This window comes from Epinephelus fuscoguttatus, linkage group LG17, assembly GCF_011397635.1.
Source record: "Epinephelus fuscoguttatus linkage group LG17, E.fuscoguttatus.final_Chr_v1".
Lineage (NCBI taxonomy): Eukaryota > Metazoa > Chordata > Actinopteri > Perciformes > Serranidae > Epinephelus > Epinephelus fuscoguttatus.
Genome location: NC_064768.1, coordinates 10,356,452 through 10,379,302, shown reverse-complemented (window position 1 = coordinate 10,379,302; position 22,851 = coordinate 10,356,452). Strand labels below are relative to the sequence as shown.

The 22,851-nt window shown below is 40.3% G+C and overlaps 1 protein-coding gene across 2 annotated transcripts in view; it reads left to right on the top strand.

Moving 5' to 3' along the window:
* The window catches only part of LOC125905062 (voltage-dependent calcium channel gamma-7 subunit-like), a 100,884-nt gene extending 85,924 nt beyond the window's left edge, over positions 1 to 14,960 (top strand). For both annotated transcript variants that reach the window (XM_049602875.1, XM_049602874.1), the window contains exon 6: positions 7,139 to 14,960. In XM_049602875.1, the coding sequence (XP_049458832.1) occupies positions 7,139 to 7,660 (522 nt within the window). In that variant the 3' untranslated portion in view covers positions 7,661 to 14,960. The remainder of the gene's footprint in view (positions 1 to 7,138) is intronic.
* The last annotated feature ends 7,891 nt before the right edge of the window (positions 14,961 to 22,851 follow it).

Below are 22,851 nucleotides of genomic sequence, written 5' to 3'. Positions count from 1 at the left end.
TCAAATATTACTCCGAGGTTTCTTACGGTAGTGGCAGGGGCCAGAGCAATGCCATCTAGAGAAACTATGTCATCAGATAAAGAGTCTCTGAGTTGTTTGGGGCCAAGAACAATAACTTCAGTTTTGTCTGAATTTAACATCAGGAAATTGGTGCTCATCCAAGTTTTTATGTCTTTAAGGCAATTATGGAGTTTAGTTAATTGATTACTTTCTTCTGGCTTCATCGATAAATACAACTGTGTATCATCCACATAACAATGGAAATTTATAGAGTGATTTCTAATGATGTTACCTAAAGGAAGCATATATAGAGTAAATAGGATTGGTCCGAGCACAGAACCTTGCGGAACTCTAAAACAAACTTTGGTATGTGAGGATGATTCATTATGAACGTCAACAAACTGAAAACGATCAGATAAATAAGATTTAAACCAGCTTAGTGCAGAACCTTTTAGGCCAATTAAGTGTTCCAGTCTCTGCAGTAGAATTTGATGGTCAATTGTGTCAAACGCTGCACTAAGATCTAATAAAACAAGTACAGAGACGAGTCCTTTGTCTGAAGCAATCAGAAGGTCATTTGTAATTTTAACTAGGGCTGTCTCAGTGCTATGATGCACTCTAAATCCTGACTGAAATTCCTCAAATAAATTATTATCATGGAGAAAATCACACAGCTGGAGAGGAAAAAGCCTTTAAATCTCCAGTTTAGATTTTACCAAATGATAAATCATCTGTGGTCCTATGAATCCCAACACTTTTCTCCTCTTCCATCCCTATAAAGTTGCCAATTTTTCTTGATCATCTATATTCATCTTTTCTTTACCTCTTCCACATTTACATTACTTCTCCTTTCCTCTTCCTTCTCCTCATCTTTTCTTTTCCTGCCCTTTTATTTCCAATGTTGTCTTTTGTCCTCTCTCTCTCTCTCCTTCCCTCTCTTCTCTCCTCTTCCATGCCAATAAAGTTGCTTATTTATCTTCACTCTCTATTTTTATCTTTTCTCTTCTTCTTCTTCTTTACTGTTTTGTTACAAATCCTCTTTTCTTTCCTCACTGTACTCATGTATCTCCTCCATCTCTTTCCTCTTTAGTTTATGTTCTCCTTTTGTCTTATCACTTCCTCGCTTCTCTCCTTGTCTTATATCCTCCTATCTTACCTCAGTCTCCCCCTCTTATCCTCTGGTGGTGTCTTCTCTTCTTTCATCCTCCACTCTCTAATCCTCGATTATTGTTTCTCTTCTCTTCTTCTTTTATCTCCTATGTTCTTTCATCTTTCTTCCCCTCCTTTTTTTAATGTCGTCCCTCCTCTCCTATTCTGTTCCCTTTGTTTCCTATCAATCCGCTCTTGTCTTCTCTTGTCTCCTCCCGTCTCCTCCTCCTTCTTTTTTCTGGTTTTCTTCACTTCTTCTAATCTGTACTGGAGTGACAAAACATGATTTTTTTTTCTCCACAAACACCCATTTAAAAACACTACTTCGCTCTCACACACACCCACTCAGACACACAAACACATTCATGAGCATCTAAAGTTTCAGGGCCGTTGTAGCGATGATGTTGTGGATGAATAGTGAATGAGCTGTGAATGCTCAGCGGATGCCCGGGTGAAAACATGAATACATTTTTGATAATGGCTCATTCCACCGCCGAGCACCGAGCCTTTTTGTCAACTCTCTGCAACATTTCTTATGGATTTATTTAATTTTCTCCCCTCCTGATGGCAGTGTGTTGCAGTTTAGGGAGGCTGATTCTGATGTTTTATAAAAGCCCTTTGCATCAGGGAATATGCTGAGAAGTCTGCAGCTTGATTCGCTCGTGTTGTGTTTTCATTGATGAAAACAGACAGTGGTTTCTTCTCTCTCTCTCTCTCTCTCTCTCTCTCTCTCTCAATTTCTGTTCCCCAGCAGACACTCTCGGCCCTGTTTGATGTGTTCATTTCTTTATCAGATCCAATTTATTTGCAGAGTATCTATCATAAACTCCATAACTAGAGCTGTTTGTAATATCTCCAATTTCAAACAAAATTATAGCCAGTAGCTAATAGGGGTCTATCTATTTATTTGATTTGAAAACATGTATAATACTGACACATTTTAAGAAGATAACTTTATAGTCTCTCGTTTTGGAATATAGTATCTACCTGCTGTCAATATACTAAAAACAACACAACGCAAAATAAGAGCATAACAAAACCATAAATGTTTTGTGAAATATGAAGTGCCTGTCGGAGTGAGTAATAAAATCCAAGAGGGATACACACAAATAGAAACACATTCAGTGCATAAAAGCAACATAAAATCAGTAATAAAAACTCCAAAGAACTCAAAAGAACCCAGACCTTCTCCTGGGATTCACAATCCTCTAAACATATTTAATTGATGGAAATGTTTAAATGTTTGTTTATTTAAAATCAGTATTGCACCTCAAAAAAGTTGTTGAATTTATGAGTGACAAGTTAGAAAATAATTATTTTTAATTCAATTCAATTCAATTCAATTTTATTTATAAAGCCCAATATCACAAATCACAATTTGCCTCACAGGGCTTTACAGCATACGACATCCCTCTGTCCTTAAGACCCTCACAGCGGATAAGGAAAAACTCCCCAAAAACCCCTTCAACGGGGAAAAAAATGGTAGAAACCTCAGGAAGAGCAACTGAGGAGGGATCCCTCTTCCAGGACGGACAGACGTGCAATAGATGTCGTACAGAACAGATCAGCATAATAAATTAACAGTAATCCATATGACACAGAGAGAGAGAGAGAGAGAGAGAGAGAGATGCAGGTAATGACAGTAGCTTACAACAACATTAATGAAAGTAATAATATTATAGTTATAGTTCTGGTTACTGCGGTACAATATGTTGAAAGTATGTATTAATACCTGGCAGTATACATGTGTGACAATAATCATATGTGTATAATAACAGAAGAAGTATGACTAATGACTAATGATGGCAGCAGCAGCAGGAGGCATCTGGCGGGACCACGGCAGCAGCACAACCACACACGTCACGCTGTCCAGGCACCGCTGTGATATGAGTTAATCTGAGAGACAGTGGAGCACAAAGGCTCCGGAGAAGAAGCCGAGTTAGTGACATCCAGAATGGCCGGGTTAGCAAGATGCAGTAATAGGATACGAGAGAGAGAGAGAGAGAGAGAAGGAGAGCAGGGGCCCGGTGTATTATAGAGGGGTCCTCCGGCAGACTAGGCCTAAGTCAGCCTAACTAAGGGCTGGTACAGGACAAGCCTGAGCCAGCCCTAACTATAAGCTTTATCAAAGAGGAAAGTCTTAAGTCTAGTCTTAAATGTGGAGACGGTGTCTGCCTCCCGGACCGTAACAGGAAGATGATTCCACAGGAGAGGAGCCTGATAGCTAAAGGCTCTGGCTCCTGATCTACTTTTGGAGACTTTAGGGACCACGAGTAACCCTGCGTTCTCAGAGCGCAGTGTTCTGGTGGGATAATATGGCACTATGAGCTCTCTAAGAGATCTCGTTTATTAGTTCCTGTTAGTACACGTGCTGCTGCATTCTGAATTAGCTGGAGAGTTTTTAAGGACTTACTAGAGCTACCTGATAATAGAGAGTTACAGTAATCCAGCCTTGAGGTAACAAAAGCGTGGACCAATTTTTCTGCATCTTTTCGGGTCAGGATAGGCCTAATTTTCGCAATATTACGCAGATGAAAAAATGTAGTCCGTGAGGTTTGCTTTCAATGAGAATTAAAAGACAAATCTTGATCAAATATTACTCCGAGGTTTCTTACGGTAGTGGCAGGGGCCAGAGCAATGCCATCTAGAGAAACTATGTCATCAGATAAAGAGTCTCTGAGTTGTTTGGGGCCAAGAACAATAACTTCAGTTTTGTCTGAATTTAACATCAGGAAATTGGTGCTCATCCAAGTTTTTATGTCTTTAAGGCAATTATGGAGTTTAGTTAAGTGATTGCTTTCTTCTGGCTTCATTGATAAATACAACTGAGTATCATCCGCATAACAATGGAAATTTATAGAGTGATTTCTAATGATGTTACCTAAAGGAAGCATATATAGAGTAAACAGGATTGGTCCGAGCACAGAACCTTGCGGAACTCCAAAACAAACTTTAGTACGTAAGGATGATTCATTGCGAATGTCAACAAATTGAAAACGATCAGATAAATAAGATTTAAACCAGCTTAGTGCTGAACCTTTTAAGCCAATTAAGTGTTCCAGTCTCTGCAGTAGAATTTGATGGTCAATTGTGTCAAACGCCGCACTAAGATCTAATAAAACAAGTACAGAGACGAGTCCTTTGTCTGAAGCAATCAGAAGATCATTTGTAATTTTAACTAGAGCTGTCTCAGTGCTATGATGCACTCTAAATCCTGACTGAAATTCCTCAAATAAATTATTATCATGGAGAAAATCACACAGCTGGTCTGCGACTACTTTCTCAAGGATCTTTGACATAAAGGGAAGATTAGATATTGATAGATATTATTAGTCCTTTGTATGGGTCAAACTCCAAAAATGCAGGATCCTAAATTTCCCATAGTGCACCTCATTAGCATCTTTCACTCTTCTCAGTGGTAAATGCCTGCCACTTTCAGACATTCCTACAGTTTTCAACTGGCTCTCTGTTATAAACTTGAAATCTCCAAGCCCAATGATGACATCATCAGGGTGATTTGCTCAGACTTTAGAAAGTTCCTCTGAGGGCCACAGTTCTTTCCACAGGCTGAGTAAACTAAATTTCATGTGTAAAGTTGACAGAGCAAATTAATGTAAACTGAAACTCTTGTGTATGCTGACTGTCACTGATTTAACTCCCTATCTTGCTGCAATGAAATAGAAGAGTACTGCATGGTGTGTCAGTACACAATGACATCACTGACGGGCGTGGTGAAAGCCCAGTCCCCTCGCCCATCCTACTCAGCCCTTACCCCTCCGTGTTGTGCATTGATGTCTAAGGGTGAATCCCAATTCTCATTCCTACCCCTCCTCCTCCTCCCCCTCCCCCTTCATCTGCATCTTCCCCTTGCCCCTCTGTACAGAGTTGAGCAGGCTAAGGGTAGAAACGTTCCCCTAAGAAATGAGACACCGCTCGATTACCGTTTGCGTCATCATGCCTTCCCGCAAGCTGGCTGCTACGTCAGCAGAAGTGACAAGAGTTGACAGAAAACAAACGAAAATGCAGTGGTCTCAGGTTGTGACACACAAAAGGAACACAGAAACGTTAACGTCGGCAAAACTGCTTGAACATTGTATCAATTGTATCATGAAACATGAGTGCTGTAATTGTAATGTCAATTAGAATGCTGAAAATACTTACATTTGTGCGATTCTCTGGGAGATCGTAAAGCCATTGCTACATAAAAAAACTTTTGCCGGACATCTGTTTGATGGTTATGCAGTGGATGATCCGAAATTCCTCAAAACCCTTTTCTTTCAAGTGTGGTCCTCCAGAATCTTTTCAAGGTCTATGTAGCCCTCGGTCTTGACACTAGTCCTTACTCCAAATGAGAATTGAGACACCCCTACCCCTCACGTGAACGCACAAAACCAAGGGGAAGGGGTGGAAATGAGATGCACCCTAAGGATAGGGTGTCCTGATTCTTGTTTATATAGAGGGGTGGGACGAAGCATTACTCATGTTCAGACAGCAAACCAGATGTAATTTCATGGTCGAGAGCAGGGTGGTAAAATTAGGTGAAGACGGTAGAGAATTCTGGCACTGGTAACGGTAGATGGCATTTTTACTTTTTGCCCTCTGCAGTGGAATTACTAGACATTACTACAATAATTACATAAATTTATAAAAACAATATATATATACTTTATTCCATTCGACATCACCATTGCAACATATTGTCATGCATTTTTCCCATCCTGCCAATCCATTGGACTGTTTTGGAAGAAAAACCAAGGAGGTCCTGCTGTTTGTAAAAAAATGCAGACAACCAAGGAAAAAATGCTGAGGCACTCCTTCAGGTAAAAATAAAAATATATAAAGTAACTTTATTTGAGCAAAGGCAACAAAACAGACCTACACGTATCGACCAAAGTCTTCTTCAGGGTCTCCCATTGGACTGTTTGTTTGTTTGTTTTCCCTGTGCTGTCCAGAAGGTATTGGCTGTGTGCCTGCTACCATTTGCCTGATTCCTTGTAAACACAGAATCAGGGGGTACATGACCCTCCAAAGTGAGCTTCTTCAGAGGCACACTCCAAACCTACTGTGGAAATCAGCAGCCAAATGACACAGAAGAAACCCACAAATGTATTTGCCTTGTTGATAAAGATTTTAAAATGACCTGGGGCCTCATTTATAAAGCTTGCTTATGCACAAAACGGGGCTTGAAAGTGGCATACGCCACTTACCACGCAAAGGTTGTGATTTATAAAAATAAACTTAGCGGGAGAATGTGCGTACCTGTAAGCAAACTCTGAGTCATGTGTGCGCACATTTTGGAGACACTGGGAAGTGGCGACGCACATGGTGAGGTGGAGAAGTGGAGTCAGATTTTTACTGATGTCTCACACAAATTTAATGTCACGCTATATCCACCTTAGATCCACATTATCACTGAAATTAAATCCAGCAGCCTTATTTTGCGCTTGGTGTGAGTGATAATTGTTTCATAAAAATGTTGTAAAATCCAACTCAAATCCTGAATTGAAATTCTTTCTAAATACATATTTAATCCGCACTGCCTCTAACGTCTCATTGTCCATTCTGTGAGCGCAGGAGGACGGCGCGACTGCATGGAATATATTTGTTTATTTAGCTAAATATTTCCATTGCATTTATCATGTCTCAAAATACAGCCATTAAACACAACCGTTACACTCATTTCATCAGCCCCACTTAGACATGTGCTGTTCATGACAAAACCGGCATGAAGAAACGTGTTCGCCTATTACACTTTCATCTTGAACTGTATTTCAAATTACATGTTGTATTTTGGGACAGGGATACCACTGGTTCATGCTGTAATTCAGGCCGGGTGTCTGATCAGACTAATTGCCATAAACATATAAATACTGCGGTGACCCTCATGCGTAATTGCGCAAGATGGCACTGGCACATACTCCTTTTTTACTGTTACTGTATATGATCTTGCAGTAACCACTGCATCTTTGCATGTGTCGATGTCCCCCAGGGTGCAGGAGTGATGTCCGTCTATCTCTTCATGAAGCGCTATGCCGAGGAGGAGCTGTACAGGCCTCATCCCGCCCTCTACCGACCCCGCATGTCAGAATGCAGTGACTACAGTGGCCAGTTCCTCCATCCAGACTCTTGGCCTCCACCACAGCGTGGCCGCAGCGCCTCTGACGTCTCCTCTGACATCTCTATTCAGCTCAACCAGACCCCACCTTCGCAGGCACAACCCAAGGGGGGGAGCAGCTCCCAGCCTACACCCTCTTCCTCTGGGCCTTCATCAGCAGCCAGCTACCAGCTCCAGCCGGCCTCCTCCTCATCCACCTCCTCCTCTTACCCACATCCCCTCCACCTGGCCGCCACCTCCACCCTACCCAGGGCATCCCACGGCCATGGTCACCCTCAGCCCCATCCCCATCCAAGCGGGCCCCCGCCTCAGTCAATGCCCATGGGGGCACCACCCTCAGCTGTGCCTCCTCCTCGCTATCACACGCACATGCGAATGAGCGCCTCACCATGCTAGGCTACATACGCAGAAAAAGAGGGGGGGCAAAACTGGGGGGATTAGATTGGCTCTGTTACAGCTCTTAAACAACACAAGACAACATACACAAACACACAAACACAAATCGTGTATCCTTGAAGCGTGTGGGAGGAGGCATGCAGCAGAGTGGATGAAGGAGGGAGGTTTAAGGAGATCAAAAAGAGGAAAGAAGAGGAAAGAAAAGAGGGAAGGAGGGGAGGAGAAATAGGTGGGCGGTGGGGATGACTCACTGCTGATGCCAAGCCCAAGACGGAGACAGACACTTAACAAAACTTTTATCATGCTGGGAGGGAACATGGGAGGGGAGGAGTGAGGGATACAATGATTAGTAGCAACAAGATGTTTGTGGGGTTTCTGATGGGTACATTCATCATCAGGGCTGTGATACACAGGCAACAGGGTGAAGCAGCACAGGAAACAGGAAGCTGAATCATTTCCAAAACTCCATTGACAAAAAGAACAAACAGTTAAACTGTATATCGGGCAATAGATGTTTTATATTTTCATTAAACAAGGACTAAGAATACCTGCTTCAAAAACATTAAAAAAAAATATCTAACAGCTTTTTTGTAATTCCATGAACATGGTTGGGAAACTTACCTCATTATCTCTAAATTACTTTGTAAATAAATGTTGAAACCATGAGAGCAACCCATATGAATAAGACAGAAGTATTAATTAAAAGATAGACTGTGGCTTTTGTGTACAAGAATGAGTCAACCCAATCACCAGAATACATGCTGGCATTGTACTTTTCTGCATGGATATGTTACATTTGCACATTATTATGTATGCTGTGGTTAATGTGTGTTATGTAAAGACACAAAGATCACTTGGTTATAGTTAGATAAACATCATGTTTTGGCTTTAAATACCCAGTTTTGGTAGCACTATCCTGGCTGGAAACACAGCACTGTCTCAGTAAAAACAAACACTTTTCATGGTAACATTTGGTCAAAAACAACGTCCTTTTGTGGCAACAGCAATGACATGTTAAAAAAAGACCTGGTTTTGTTGTTTGTTGGTCTTGAACAGTGGTCTGCAGCTTGGTTAGGCATCTTGTCTAGGTGTCATGCCATCCACTTTCACCTCCACTTCCCACAATGTATCCTTATACAACAGTTTGTACGATATCTTATGAATGGTTTGTATGATATCTAACAAATTAGCACCCAACAAATTAGCCTCCCCACTGGTTAGCTTGGGTTTAGAAAAAGAATCATGGTTGGGCATCATCACATTACGTACTTAAAGTTACATACATGGTTGGTTAATTTGGTTTCACACAGGACACACACCCCTGTCTCCTGAGGGAAAGTCCTGTATTTGTTTCGTCCATCCACCTCCTCAACCTTCGTATTTTGCTCTTTATACTACCTTCCTTCCTTTCTCACTTCAGCACATTTGTTGCATGATCATAGCCTTTATGATTACGTGGGTTATATATACATTCTAGTGAATTACTTTTAGGTAGGCACACATACAAATTCATCCTCATGCAGCAGTTTGTATGATAGCCTACAAATTAGCACCGGGGAATGACATTACATCCTTAACGTACAGTTACATAATTAAATATAAAGTTATGGAGGTTAGGTCTGGGCAAGTAAAGTTAAGCACCTTAATCACGTGATTGCAACCTTCCAAAATATGTGGGTTATGCATGAATTTTGGTGCATTACTTTTCATGGGAAAATGTATGAAGACTACATGAGAAGAGCCTACCTTCCATTGCCAAAGTCAGCTCATATACTACATCACTTTAAAAACACTGATATGATATGTATAAAAAGTACAAATGTAACATATCAATGTTTTATAGAAACATACAGTGCCTACATTTTCTTCTTGTGACTGGACTGAAAGAGTATAGTTGATGGATAAAAAAACCAAAAACACCTGCCAATATACAGCACAGATACCAAATCTATAATCAAACTACAATCAGTACCATCACATTTTAATGTGCTCAAATTCAAGTTGTGTATTCACTTCATTTTATTCATTTATAAATGTTGTGTAAGAAAACATTATTGTAGTTAAAAACATATCAAGATTTTATTTTTAGCCCATGTTTCCCAACATTGTGTGAGTGTAACTTATGGCTTAATTAGTAACAATTACATTATCATCAAATCGCCATATTTATTTCAAGATTAAAACTTGACATCATGTATAAGTTCCCAACCCTGTTCTTGAAAAACTGTGTTTAAAAAATAACCGGAAAAATGCTAATATTATAAAGAATGTCCATGTTATTAATAATCAACATTGCTTACAACTGTTGCTCATGTACAGTGACCTACAAACACAACTATTGTATACACAATCAGAGGTTAACTGTATAGGCATAGAGGTTAATACTTCAGCTGTATAGAAATTCTTCCTCCTCCTCATGCTTAAACAAATATTACAAAACCTTAATCCCGAACATTGACCATGGGGTGTAAATATCACAGTATGTTTTAGGTGTTTTAGCTATTGAATTTTCTAAGCTGTTTGTACTTTGAGAGGGAAGCTTTGGGGATGAATGTTCAACATTTTGTGGGATGAAATTTAAGACGAAATTGAGAGACTTTATAAAGTGCCGAGCGCAGTTGGAAAGCTTCTGTTGGAGCTTTAGGAGGTTTCTGCAACGTAAGCACTGACCAAACAGGGACTGTCTGTTTCCACGGTGATCACCAGTACAATCAAAATGGCTGCCTTGGAGATGCTGTTGGAAGTGAGAATTAAATTTCTTAGGTTTGTACATATTGATATAAGAAACCAGACCTCTTAAAGCCAGGTTCAGATGGCACTTCATTTGAATCCATTCAGTTGATATTTTATAGCTTAGCTAATTTCCAACATGGACGTTATTTCCAACAGTTCAGAATAATTCCTTTTTTTGTTTTTGTTAATTTGAATGACTTCCTGAATTGACAGATTTAAAATGGAGACCAACTCTTCCTGGTTTTACATAAGAATAGGCTATATGAGGTTTATATAAAGAATAGATGGAAATATAGGAATGGCACTTTGATGAACACGAGCTTACATGGGAAACAAACTAAAAACCTGAGTATGCTGTGACAGATGTCTTTGCATTCCAATTTACCACCTGGTTTAATCATTTAGTAAGGTCAGTAGCTCAATTGCCATTAGTTCAAGTCAGAGGTTTTGTTTTTTTGTTTTTTTTTCTCAAATATCTTATGGGTGCAGACAATTCCTTATCACATTTACTTCAGAGGCAAAAGACCCTTTGTCTGGTGATAAGCTGAAAGATTACTTCAAGAAATGTACTATTTGATTAAAATCCCTGAGTTTGGCCAATTGGAACGGGGCTGGTGCAAGGAAAAGTTTGGTCACTCTTCAGTGTCTGATGAGCCAATGAAAACTTTTCAAGACCGTGGTTAGATTAATCCACTACAGGGCCCCAGGTAAAATTATATTACAGACCCCTGGTTTGCCCTAGGAAGTGACGTCTACGTTTAACTAGTGATGGCCAAATGAAGCCTCATGAAGCATTTTCTTTATTTTATGAGCCCACTAGATGGCGCACTTGGTTTAAAAAGGGAGGCTCAAAGAATGGCAATTCAATGTATTTCAATCTTTTGTTGAAAAAAAGCACCATCTAGTGGGCTTATAAAACAAAGAAAATGCTTCATGAGGCTTCATTTGGCCATCACTACGTTTAACTACTGAGACAATTGTTAACCAATTACATATTGGTCTACAGGTTAAGTTTGCTACGTTTCAGCTTAGTAGTAGTCCTAGAACTATGCTTTGCTACCCCATTAAGAACAAAGCTAATGAGGTAATCATGTTACACTGGTAAGCGAGCCTTGACTGCTCCAAACAGTGCACCACCTGGGTTGGATGGGGGCTATTGCAGGGCCAAACCATGGTGGCAGGACGACTTTGTTGCAGAAACATTGTACTGATCTCCCCTCAGGTCGCCCTGACTAAGTAGCTTAATTTTTTACCCCTTTAGCATTGTTAACTGTGTTGGCATTGTTAGCTGTGTCAGCACGGCTAGTGGTACTAACATACATAAGTTGATAATGCAGAAGGTTTTTGTGGCTAAAAATGAAGCCTCTTACTCACCAGGGCTACAGGGGACTACCATGTTTCCACAGTACCGTGGGAAGGGACACCACCTGACCCAAATGGTGTGCAGTACAGAGCAGCCAAGGCTAGCTAACCATTAGAGACTGGATGATGGGCAATGGGCACCATGTTTCTGTATATTAATGTGTCTAGCCAGCTGTCTGTCAGCAACGCCGAAAGAAAAGGAAAGACATTTGCAACACAAAACACCAAAGTTCCACATCGTCTAAATAAGTGGTTCCCAATTGGTCCAGCCACAGGGTCCAAATTTCTCTGAGTCATTAGTTCAGGGTCCACACAGTTTAATACACTCAGCATCATACTTGCGTTTGGCCATATCTTTGAGCTAGTTTGCTGTGTCTGTTAAGCATTTTTTTGTTAGTCACTAGTCTACAACAGGAAATGGCACTTCAAAATAGAAGGTGTTTGAAATTCACTGCACTTCAAAATAAAGTTTTTTTTTGTTTTGTTTTTTGTTTACAAATTACATGTTTGCAAGTCACTCCTGGTCCATTCAGAATGGACTCACAACCCACTTTTGGACCTATGGTTTAAAATGTGGCGCTAAAGCCCATTGACAGAATGGAGTGCCAGACGAAAAGGAAAGTGCATCTTGTATTCACATTTTACATTTTTGAAATGCCCTCGGTTTGCTCAAATACCAACACAAGCAATTTCAAATAAGCTTGTGGCTACTAACTAGCCTTGTAGTGACAGAGATGGAATCTCTGAAAACCATTTCCAAAACCAACGCTATAGATCCATCTAAGCCATACTCTGTTTAGCATACTAAATATGATTACAAAGCACAAAAGGTAAAGTCAGTTATTTCAAAACAATTTTCTTTTAAATGAGACTGACATTTTAAACTCTCCTTTTACCTTAAAATACAACAAGCAGAGAAGAAATGTCCAGTCTAGTCCAGTCTATTTAGCTAGTCAGGCTTCAGTTGGCTTTACACCTTTACATTAGCAGCACGTATGTGTTTTGCACATCTGACCCCTGGATAGTCCACGTACGAGACTCCAGAAAACATAAACCAATCACCAGAGTAAATGTTGGCGGTATATTTTTCATGGATATGTTGAATTTATATGCATAGCAGACAATGAAACTTTACATTTCAACAATGCTGTGGTTAATGCGTATTTAGGTTTAGGCACAAAAAGCACTAAGTTATAGTTTGGAAATGGACACCTTCTGGCTTGAAATACCAGTTTTTGGTGTCACAAAACCTGCTGGTAAAGTCTGTAAAATACAAGCATTTTTGTGGCATTATCCCTGGTGGAAACACAGTGATGAGTTGCTAAAAAAACACCAAATTTTGGTGGCTAAAAAGCCACTGGAAACAGAGTGAGGACAACCAGTTTTGTTGTTCGTTGGTTTTGAGTGGTGGTCTGCAAATTTAACATTTCTGTGGTCTGTAGAAACAATGCCAACATTTTCTTCAAGCAACTGGGCTGAGAAAAAAAAAAATTCTCAGTATTTTTTTCCCAGTAACTTCAAATCATTTCTGTTAAAGGGATAGTGCGACCAAAAATGAAAATTCAGCCATTATCTATTCACCCATATGCCGATGGAGGCTCAGGTTAAGTTTTAGAGTCCTCACAACACTTGTGGAGATCCAAGGGGAGAGGGGGTAGCAACACAACTCCACCTAATGGAGGCTGACGGCGCCCCAGATTCAAACGTCCAAAAACACATTATTGAAACCACAAAATATCTCCATACTGCTCGTCCGTAGTGATCCAAGTGTCCTGAAGCCCTGACATAAAAAGTTGTTTCGAAAAACGTCATTTGAACTCTGTTTTTAGCCTCATTGTAGCCTGCAGCTCTCTCTGTACATCGCGCTAAGGTGTGTGCACTTCACCTGAGCCTCCCTCGGCATATGGGTGAGTCAATAATGGCTGAATTTTCATTTTTGGGTGCACTATCCCTTTAAGGCTATGGCAGGAAGTCATGTGATACTCTTAGTTTAGTAAGCGCATACAGAGTCACTTTGACATAAGACACCAGAGATTGTGGGACAGCATTCTTTCCCTAACTTTAATATTAAATAACAGCATTTTCAACTTTGGTCCTCTTACTGGAGTTTTTAGCCAAATCCCATGGCCCTCATTAAAATATTCAGCTAGGCTTTATGAAACTGTAATGATCCTTAATTCTGAGTACCTCTAGCACCTCCTACTCCCATTGACTCAAAAGTTGAGGTTAATTGCTCATTGTTGACCTTGAAAATGGCAGCTGACTAAACAGTTTGGGGTGTCCACATATTTTTGCATACGTTGATTGCACATCAACGTATGCACAGAAAAAAGACATTGACAACAGATTTTCAGTTTGACTCCCATTGAAGTTCTCATGTTGCACAGTGACTTAAAGTGACAAACTTAGAGACTGCTTGTTTTTGTAGCATATTAACAATCGTGCCCAGCATAGGGCATTGTTTGTAGCCATTTTTAGACCTATGGGGGGAAATGTTATGCTTACAAACTGTGGTACTGTTAAGAGAAAAACAGTGTAGCAAATTAACTGCGGTGTTAGCATCTTTTATGAATATTTGCTCTGTGAAATTTAAATAGGAAATCATTTAGCAGCTGAGTATGAGAGCTTTTGCTGATGTTTTGAGATGTTTATTTTAATTGCCAAAGCTGAGCATTCATGCCGTGTAATGAGCACACACACACACACACACACACACACACACACACACAAACACACACACTGATATACACAAAGATATATTTATGTAGCTAACTTCTGAGGAGTTATTTTCTGTTCTCTGATACAAACGAATCAGATCCAACCGTGTTTCTGACATCACAGCAGAGAGTAGAGCTCTGATGCAGTGAACCGCTTTTTGAAATGTTTACTTCCTTTGTTCAGTGCAGACATTTCTTCAAACTGTGATTAGGGTGTAAATATTCATACTGAACACGCTATATGCAGTTGACCCAAAAATGTGTTTACATTATCACGGTAGAGAAATTTTAAAAGTTTACATGGTCATACATGTTTTGAGTCCAATGATGATTTGACCGACTCAATACCTGTCAAAAAAAACAAAAAAAACCCAGTACAATTCATGTGACTTTCTTTTCATAATTCCTGCAAACGTGCTCTTTGCAGGAGTGTGGTTTTTATCTGCCAGCGGTGTTTTGTTAAGTTTAAAACCAATAAAGCTTGCCTGGTTCCAGTCTCCTGTTTGTTTATTTATTGTATTTGCTAACTTAACACTTGTGAGAAGTAAAGCGGTAATTAGAAAGTATGTTTGTGCATAATTCAGTGCTTCAGTGCTAAATTCTGTTCTTCAGTGAACATCTAGTAGTGAGAATTGCAGATTGCAACCAGCTGAAACTTCTGCTGGTAAGAATTTCATTGTTCAGGAGGTATTTATCAGGAGCCGAATTATCCACAGAAGGCTCTTCTTATTTAAAACAAACAGACTAAATTATTAAAACTGATGAAAACACTGAATAAAACAGTTTCATGGTACAAAACAGTGTTTCTCATTTGTTGTTTGGCATGTCACAGACAGGCCGCTCTTCCAGCACCTGCTGAAGTGTGCTCAACTTATTTCTGATCAGTCTGAAGTTCAGGAGGTTTTTACCAGAGGTGGGACAAAGTCATTGCTTTCCAAGTTACAAGTAAGTCTGCAGTCTTTGCACTCAAGTCCCAATTCATTTCCCAAGTCAAGACAGGCAAGTCTCAGGTCAAAGCACAAGTCCTAAACGTTCGAGTCCTAAACAAGTCATAATTTGCTCTTCACCATATGTAGTCCTATTTTAATTATTGTAATTCTGTAATTCTATACCAAATCTACAAAAATAATGAATGCTTTTTAAAAATTGTATTTGTTTTAAAAAAGTTTGATAAAACAAGTGCAGCTGACAGTACCATAAAAACAGTAGTGCTGACATTGCATTTTCACAGAGTATAGCACTTAAAGCTATAGTGCATAACTTCTACAGGTCCGTAAATGTCCGTTTCACCCAAGCCACTACTAGAGAAGATGACACAATGCTGATTAAGCCGATCGGCTCCTCTAAAATCTCGTGGTATTTTTCAATATATATCATTTTTAGTATGCATGTCGACCAGCGACATTCCCGTGCTGGCACACAGGAAATGCTTCCTCACAACAAGAAGGAAGGGGGAGGAAGAGCGGAGAGTGTCATAGCAAGAGGTAGAGCACAGGTAGAAAGAGAAAGCAACATGGCGGAGAAGCGGCTGAGACACGGTTCAGAAGTGGATCCTACCACAAAGGCAAGTGTTATTCTGTGTACAGTGTGTGGCGACTGGCAAGTGTTACTCTGTGTACGATGTGTGGCGACTGGCGAGTGTTACTCTGTGTACGATGTGTGGCGACTGGCGAGTATTACTCTGTGTACGGTGTGTGGCGAGTGTTACTCTGTGTACGATGTGTGGCGACTGGCGAGTGTTACTCTGTGTACGGTGTGTGGCAACTGGCAAGTGTTACACTGTGTACGGTGTGTGGCAACTGGCGAGTGTTACTCTGTGTACGGTGTGTGGCGAGTGTTACTCTGTGTACAGTGTGTGGCGACTGGCGAGTGTTACTCTGTGTACGGTGTGTGGCAACTGGCAAGTGTTACTCTGTGTACGGTGTGTGGCAACTGACAAGCGTTACTCTGTGTACGGTGTGTGGCGAGTGTTACTCTGTGTACGGTGTGTGGCGAGTGTTACTCTGTGTACGGTGTGTGGCGACTGGCAATTGTTACTCTGTGTACGGTGTGTGGCAACTGACAAGCGTTACTCTGTGTATGGTGTGTGGCGAGTGTTACTCTGTGTACGGTGTGTGGCGACTGGCAATTGTTACTCTGTGTACAGTGTGTGGCGACTGGCGAGTGTTACTCTGTGTACGGTGTGTGGCAACTGGCAAGTGTTACTCTGTGTACGGTGTGTGGCAACTGACAAGCGTTACTCTGTGTACGGTGTGTGGCGACTGGCGAGTGTTACTCAGTGTACGGTGTGTGGCGACTGGCAAGTGTTACTCAGTGTACGGTGTGTGGCAACTGGCAAGTGTTACTCTGTGTACGGTGTGTGGCGACTGGCAAGTGTTACTCTGTGTACAGTGTGTGGCAAGTGTTACTCTGTGTACGGTGTGTGGCGACTGGCGAGTGTTACTCTGTGTACGATGTGTGGCAACTGGCGAGTGTTACTCTGTGTACGGTGTGTGGCGAGTGTTACTCTGTGTACAGTGTGTGGCAACTGGCAAGTGTTACTCTGTGTACGGTGTGTGGCGACTGGCGAGTGTTACTCTGTGTACGGTGTGTGGCAAATGGCAAGTGTTACTCTGTGTACAATGTATGGCAACTGGCGAGTGTTACTCTGTGTACAGTGTGTGGCGAGTGTTACTCTGTGTACAGTGTGTGGCGACTGGCGAGTGTTACTCTGTGTACGGTGTGTGGCGACTGGCAAGTGTTACTCTGTGTACGGTGTGTAGCAACTGGCAAGTGTTACTCTGTGTACGGTGTGTAGCGACTGGCGAGTGTTACTCTGTGTACGGTGTGTGGCGACTGGCAAGTGTTACTCTGTGTACGGTGTGTGGCAAGTGTTACTCAGTGTACGGTGTGTGGCGAGTGTTACTCTGTGTACGGTGTGTGGCAACTGGCAAGTGTTACTCTGTGTACAGTGTGTGGCGAGTGTTAATATATCCCCATAAATACTACACACTGAGACCTTTGAATAGAGATAGCAGCTCATAGGGGAAATTAAAAAAAAATTGTTACAGAATCAGTTTTGGGAAAGAAAAATACAGCAACATCTTGTTTTGTTTTTCTCCTCCAGGAACTGTTTTTTTCAAGGTTATGGTATGATGGTCCTGCTTGAGAGTCATAATAACACAGCATGTTTTATAAAATGCATTGTGGGGGATATGAGGTACTTTTAACCTATTCAATTTAATTCTTATTCTATTAATTAGAATTAAATTGATTCATTTTAATAATTGGCGTAATGACTTGGTTTAAGTACTCAGAGAACTACATCAGGGTCACAGCGTTGCTCTTCATAGGAGATGCCCCACATATATTCCTACCCATTAATTACTCAAATTGCTCAATTGGTTCCCATGAGAACAGAAACTGAGCATGTAGGTTGACGGTAATTCATTTTCAATATTTTACATTGTATCATTAACCATGTGACTTACCCTCCGAGTACATGGGTTGTGTCTCAAATGAAAACAAAGAACAGGTTACACAGTGAGTCACAGACAGATTAGTTCAAAACCATATTTGCATGTGTCGATACCAGCACTTATGTAACAATCGCCGATCTGAAAATGAAATGCACAATGTTGCATTATAAAGCATGACTCAGCTTTTGAATAACACATTTGCTTACTAAATAACCACCTTTGAGATTGTATATTTGTGGAATATTAAGTGATATGGAATTATTATAATTTATATAACAAAACATACCATTGCACATGCCATCATTTATTTATCAGAGTATAGTGATTGTTACAGTAGGTGATGGATATGTGATATATGACATGGGGGTAGATGACCTGTTGTCTGACGCTGCTACTCCAGTTGTCAGTCAGGGAGGTAAACTTTTATTGCATAAACATGATTTTGCATTGCTATTTAGGAATTAACTGTCAGCAGCTGTCCTGATTACTGCTGGACTGACACTTAATCACTTAATACAGTAGCAGACAAGAGCAAAAGCACTGCAAATAGACACCACACAAACAAATGAAGAAACTGCTTCATCTACTTGATGGCAACACATGTGCAACATATAGACAAAATGCTACAAGAGGCTCACAACACAAGGGAAGCTGTTGCAGGGGAACACTGAAAAGTGATGCACATGGGACACACCTGTTGTTGCCATGGTTTGACGCTATCTGACGCAAAAGTTGGCTTCACCTTGGTTCACTCAGCAAAAAGCCAATGGGATTTTTATTTGATTTTGGATTAACTGCAGAAAATACAATTTCCAACAAAGAAATGTTTATGATACTTACACATTTTGTACAGCAAGGAAAGGATTTGATCGACCATATTTATCAGAGGAGTGCGGTGGCCGGGGTGTGCTTTGGGTTTTCTTTTGTTTTTTTGTTTGTTTGTTTTTTATCCTGCAAATATTTTACCTTGAGCCTCTCTGTATTTTTGTATATTCACACCAAATGCAGGTATGGAGCCACTACAACAAGCAAACAGCATGAAGGGAAAACTGTTGGTGACTGTTTTCTAATGTTGTACCCAGAGACAGCTGGTATGAATGGGCTAGCAGGTCTAAGCCCTGTCTATCTTTTACAATAAACACAAGAAAATTATTAAATTAAAGAAATATTAAAATATTAGTTATTGAACCTTAGAACTGATTGTATTTGGTGGAACCTATAACAGCAAAAGTACTAAAATAATCACAAAAACGCAAGATTTATCTAAATGGGCTGATTTTTTTTACAGCCTCCTTGATTTACTGTCCAGTTGGGATAAATTCATTCAGCCCACACTGACTTTTGGCCAATGGCAGTGCATGGAAGTACAGTGAGGGCCTGCCCACTGTTACTGTAGTGGGAGAGTGAGCGTTGAGTCTTGTGAATTGCATTAGCATCATGCTGAATGAGGTGGATTATTTAAAATGCTGTCTATTGAGCGGGACCTCATCCAAAAATCATCGGACTTAAGAGACTTGGTGATTAACCTGATTGCATCCCAGAAAGGCCATTGATATGAGCTCTTCAAATAGGCCCAAGTCCTCTTATTAAAGGAGCATTACTGATTTCCTTTCTTTACCCTTCCAGTCTGCGTGTACAGCAGAAAATAAGCCTAATTCTCTAGTTTTGTTGTAGTGCATTGTTGCTGTAACCTGGTACTGTATCTCGGTGTGATGTAATTGTTACTGCAGCTGAACTATGAATTACTACTATCAGTATAGGCCATAGGCCGAATGCGTTAGCCCTCCCACCCAATTTCACCACGAGCCACTACTGGTTGTACACCTGTTTTCGTGCATCTTCAAGTTTGCTGAGTGTTCTCTAAATGATGCATGTGTGGTCAATTTGAGGTTTTCATATGTCGGCAAGTTTGATGAAGATATTTCTTAATCTATGTTGAGTCTATTTGCAGGGCATGTACTCTCGACCTGACTACTGTCACTTAACCATCAGGAAAAGAAATGTGTGTTCACAACAGTGTTGTGTGTAACGCGTTACAAAGTAACGCGTTACACACAATGTAGTTACTGACGTAGTTACTTTGTCAGTTGGGCACAATGTTACTTTTCCCAGGGACAGATTTGACGGTGACACTGCCTGTCTGCCTCAGCTGCGCACTAGGCAGGAACTGTGACAGTTGCCATGTCAACAGTACAGACAGGAGCGCCAAAATCAAGAATCGTATGAGGAATATGGAAGATACACACACCTCCTCAGATTATTTTAACAGTTTGTCAACCGAAGACAGGTTAGCTTATTGTAATAAGCTAACAGTTAGCAACGGAGTGAGGTTTCCTGACCCGTACTTACCCGTACTGACCCGAGCCAGCGACAAGGACACAAAACAGTAACGTTAACTAATGTACAAGACCTGGGCGATTCTGAACAAGACAACCAACTATATACTGACAGCGAACTGCACTTGTATGGCTGGGTAAGTGTTTAATGTAACGTTAACCTCGCTAGTCAGACCTCAGACATGGGCAACATACGACCCCGGAACCTCAAAGGGAATCAAAACGACCCCCAAAACATCAATAAAATGCAGCATTGTGTTAACAGAAACAGAACCATCATAACCTGCCTACCTTCCTGGCACTGTGTGAACGGCAACCTGTTGCAGCAGCTCCTATTTTGTGTATTTTAAATTGCTGCTGTGACATTGAAATTTCCCCCCGAGGGGTTAATAAAGTACCTACCATACCATACCAGAAGAGAAAATGAATTAATTTATTTGTGTAGGTCTGTAGCTTACTGCAAAGTATGAGTCTATTACACAAATACAGTCTTGCAGTTACACACGTAATAACAGAACAGAAAATGATTTATTCATGAATATGACACTATTTGTTCAAAGATAGTGTCTGTGAATATTAATATTTTCCTCATTCAGTGATGCAGCAGGTCTGGCAAATAGGCTATTAGTAGTAGTAATCTATCATGTAACAAATTCATGTAGCCTAGTTAACACAAATTAACTCTCACTCTTTAATCTTTATTTTATCACCAAAGTGGTAAATACCAGTGGGAAACTCGGATTTTTTCACATTTAGGAAATGAGATGGGGTTCTACCCAAAGTCAAGCACCATAAAAGTAACGTAAAAGAAACGAGTCACGTAAAAAGTTACTTTTCACAGAGGGTAACTAAGTAAAGTAAGGGATTACTTTTTTTTAAGAAGTAACGAGTAACAAGCAAACACTACTTTTTAAAAGTAACTTCCCCAACACTGGTTCACAAACTACAGTGAATTCACAAGAAGAACTATTATACATTATTTCCTGCAACTTGTTTTTATGTTTGCCCTGAAAAAAACAAAAAAAAAAATCATGTACAAATCTCTTTTTCAATTCAACTTAATGTTTCTAAAAGGGGCTATGTTCGTCTTGTAGTATAGCCCCATTCAAACTAAACTTGACTTGATGAATTAGACAAATGTTTCACTGGGTACTGAATGCATTCAAGGTGTTTTTCTATGCCTAACAAATAAAGCATTTGTGAGGGAATTAAAAAATGTGTTCATGATTAAATCCCACAGGGTACATTATGAAAGGTGCTGCAGGTGCTTTCACTAAAGCTAATTACACATCTTTTTAGTCTGAACCTGGGCGGGTCTCTGCTGCAGATAAGCGGAGGTCAGAAGAACCATTTGTCCTCCCTGACGTAGGAAGTGCAGCAAATCTTCCAATGTATTTAAAGAGATGTCACTCAAGCATGTTGTTTTCACACCTAGATGTTCCTGAGAAAAAGTCTAATCAGCCCAAATAGCAGAACGCACCTGTGTTGGTGCATCATGGGTATTCAGGGGGTTTAAGATCAAACAGAGCTGTTGCAAAAATTCTCCGGTCCAATTTTATTTTGGATCAACCTTATTATCCCTTTGTGATTTCAGATAAGTGGCCTGACACTAATTATAAGTTATAAGTTTGCAAGTTCCTCTCAAACTTGATGTTACATGGGAGTGAGAATGATGTAATGCTGTCTGCACCACTGAGCTCACAGCTGCACTTTTCATTTCAGCAGCAGGAACAGACTCTTCTGATCAGAGGAGGCAGTTTCAAGCATTTTGTGGAGACAGATCCCTATTTGGGCAGCTGGTCTGTCCCAATTTGCAAAGTTATTTAAAGTGGCTTGAATATCAAGGCAACTTAGAAACAGGTGTTTATAAAATTTTGGGCACCGTGATGAGCCAATAAGGGTAAGCTGAGCAGGTCACTGGGCGAATAGTTGATAGGAATCAGGTGTGTAGGAGCATCAAACTCACCAGAGCTGTACACTGAGCAGAAAATAAACTCATGACATGTATAGTGTTCAAATAATATGATGTTGACTGGGAGACACACTGTGGCCTTATTTACAGCTAATTTACACATACTGTATCCATTACATGTTTCTATTATGAAGCATCTATTCTGAGGAATTTGGACACTGGAAATCTTGTTTTATAGGATTAAAATATATGAAATAAATATGATTTAATGAAATATTTTGATCTGCAGTCATTTTTTAGGGCTGCTTAGCTGCCCGGACACTATTGTAATCCTAGGTATTCTTCTTCTTCTTTCTTCTTCCGAGGAAATCATACTTCCCATGGGTGAAAACTCACCAAACTTTGCACAAAGGTCCAGTCTCATGCCAGATATCCTCAGCTGTAAACTCAAGCCAATAGTCCTGATGGTGGCGCTACAGCAAGCCACTAAAGTTCAAAAATTTGAAAATTCATAACAAATCAACCATATGTGCTACAACTTCGCAACTTTCATTATAATGTAGCCCCAATACTGAAGAAACTTTTGCACATTTAAACCTATTAAAAATTATGAAGTTCATCACTCTGTTTTTTTCAAAAACTGTAAAACTTCTTAAATGTATCTCCTCCCATA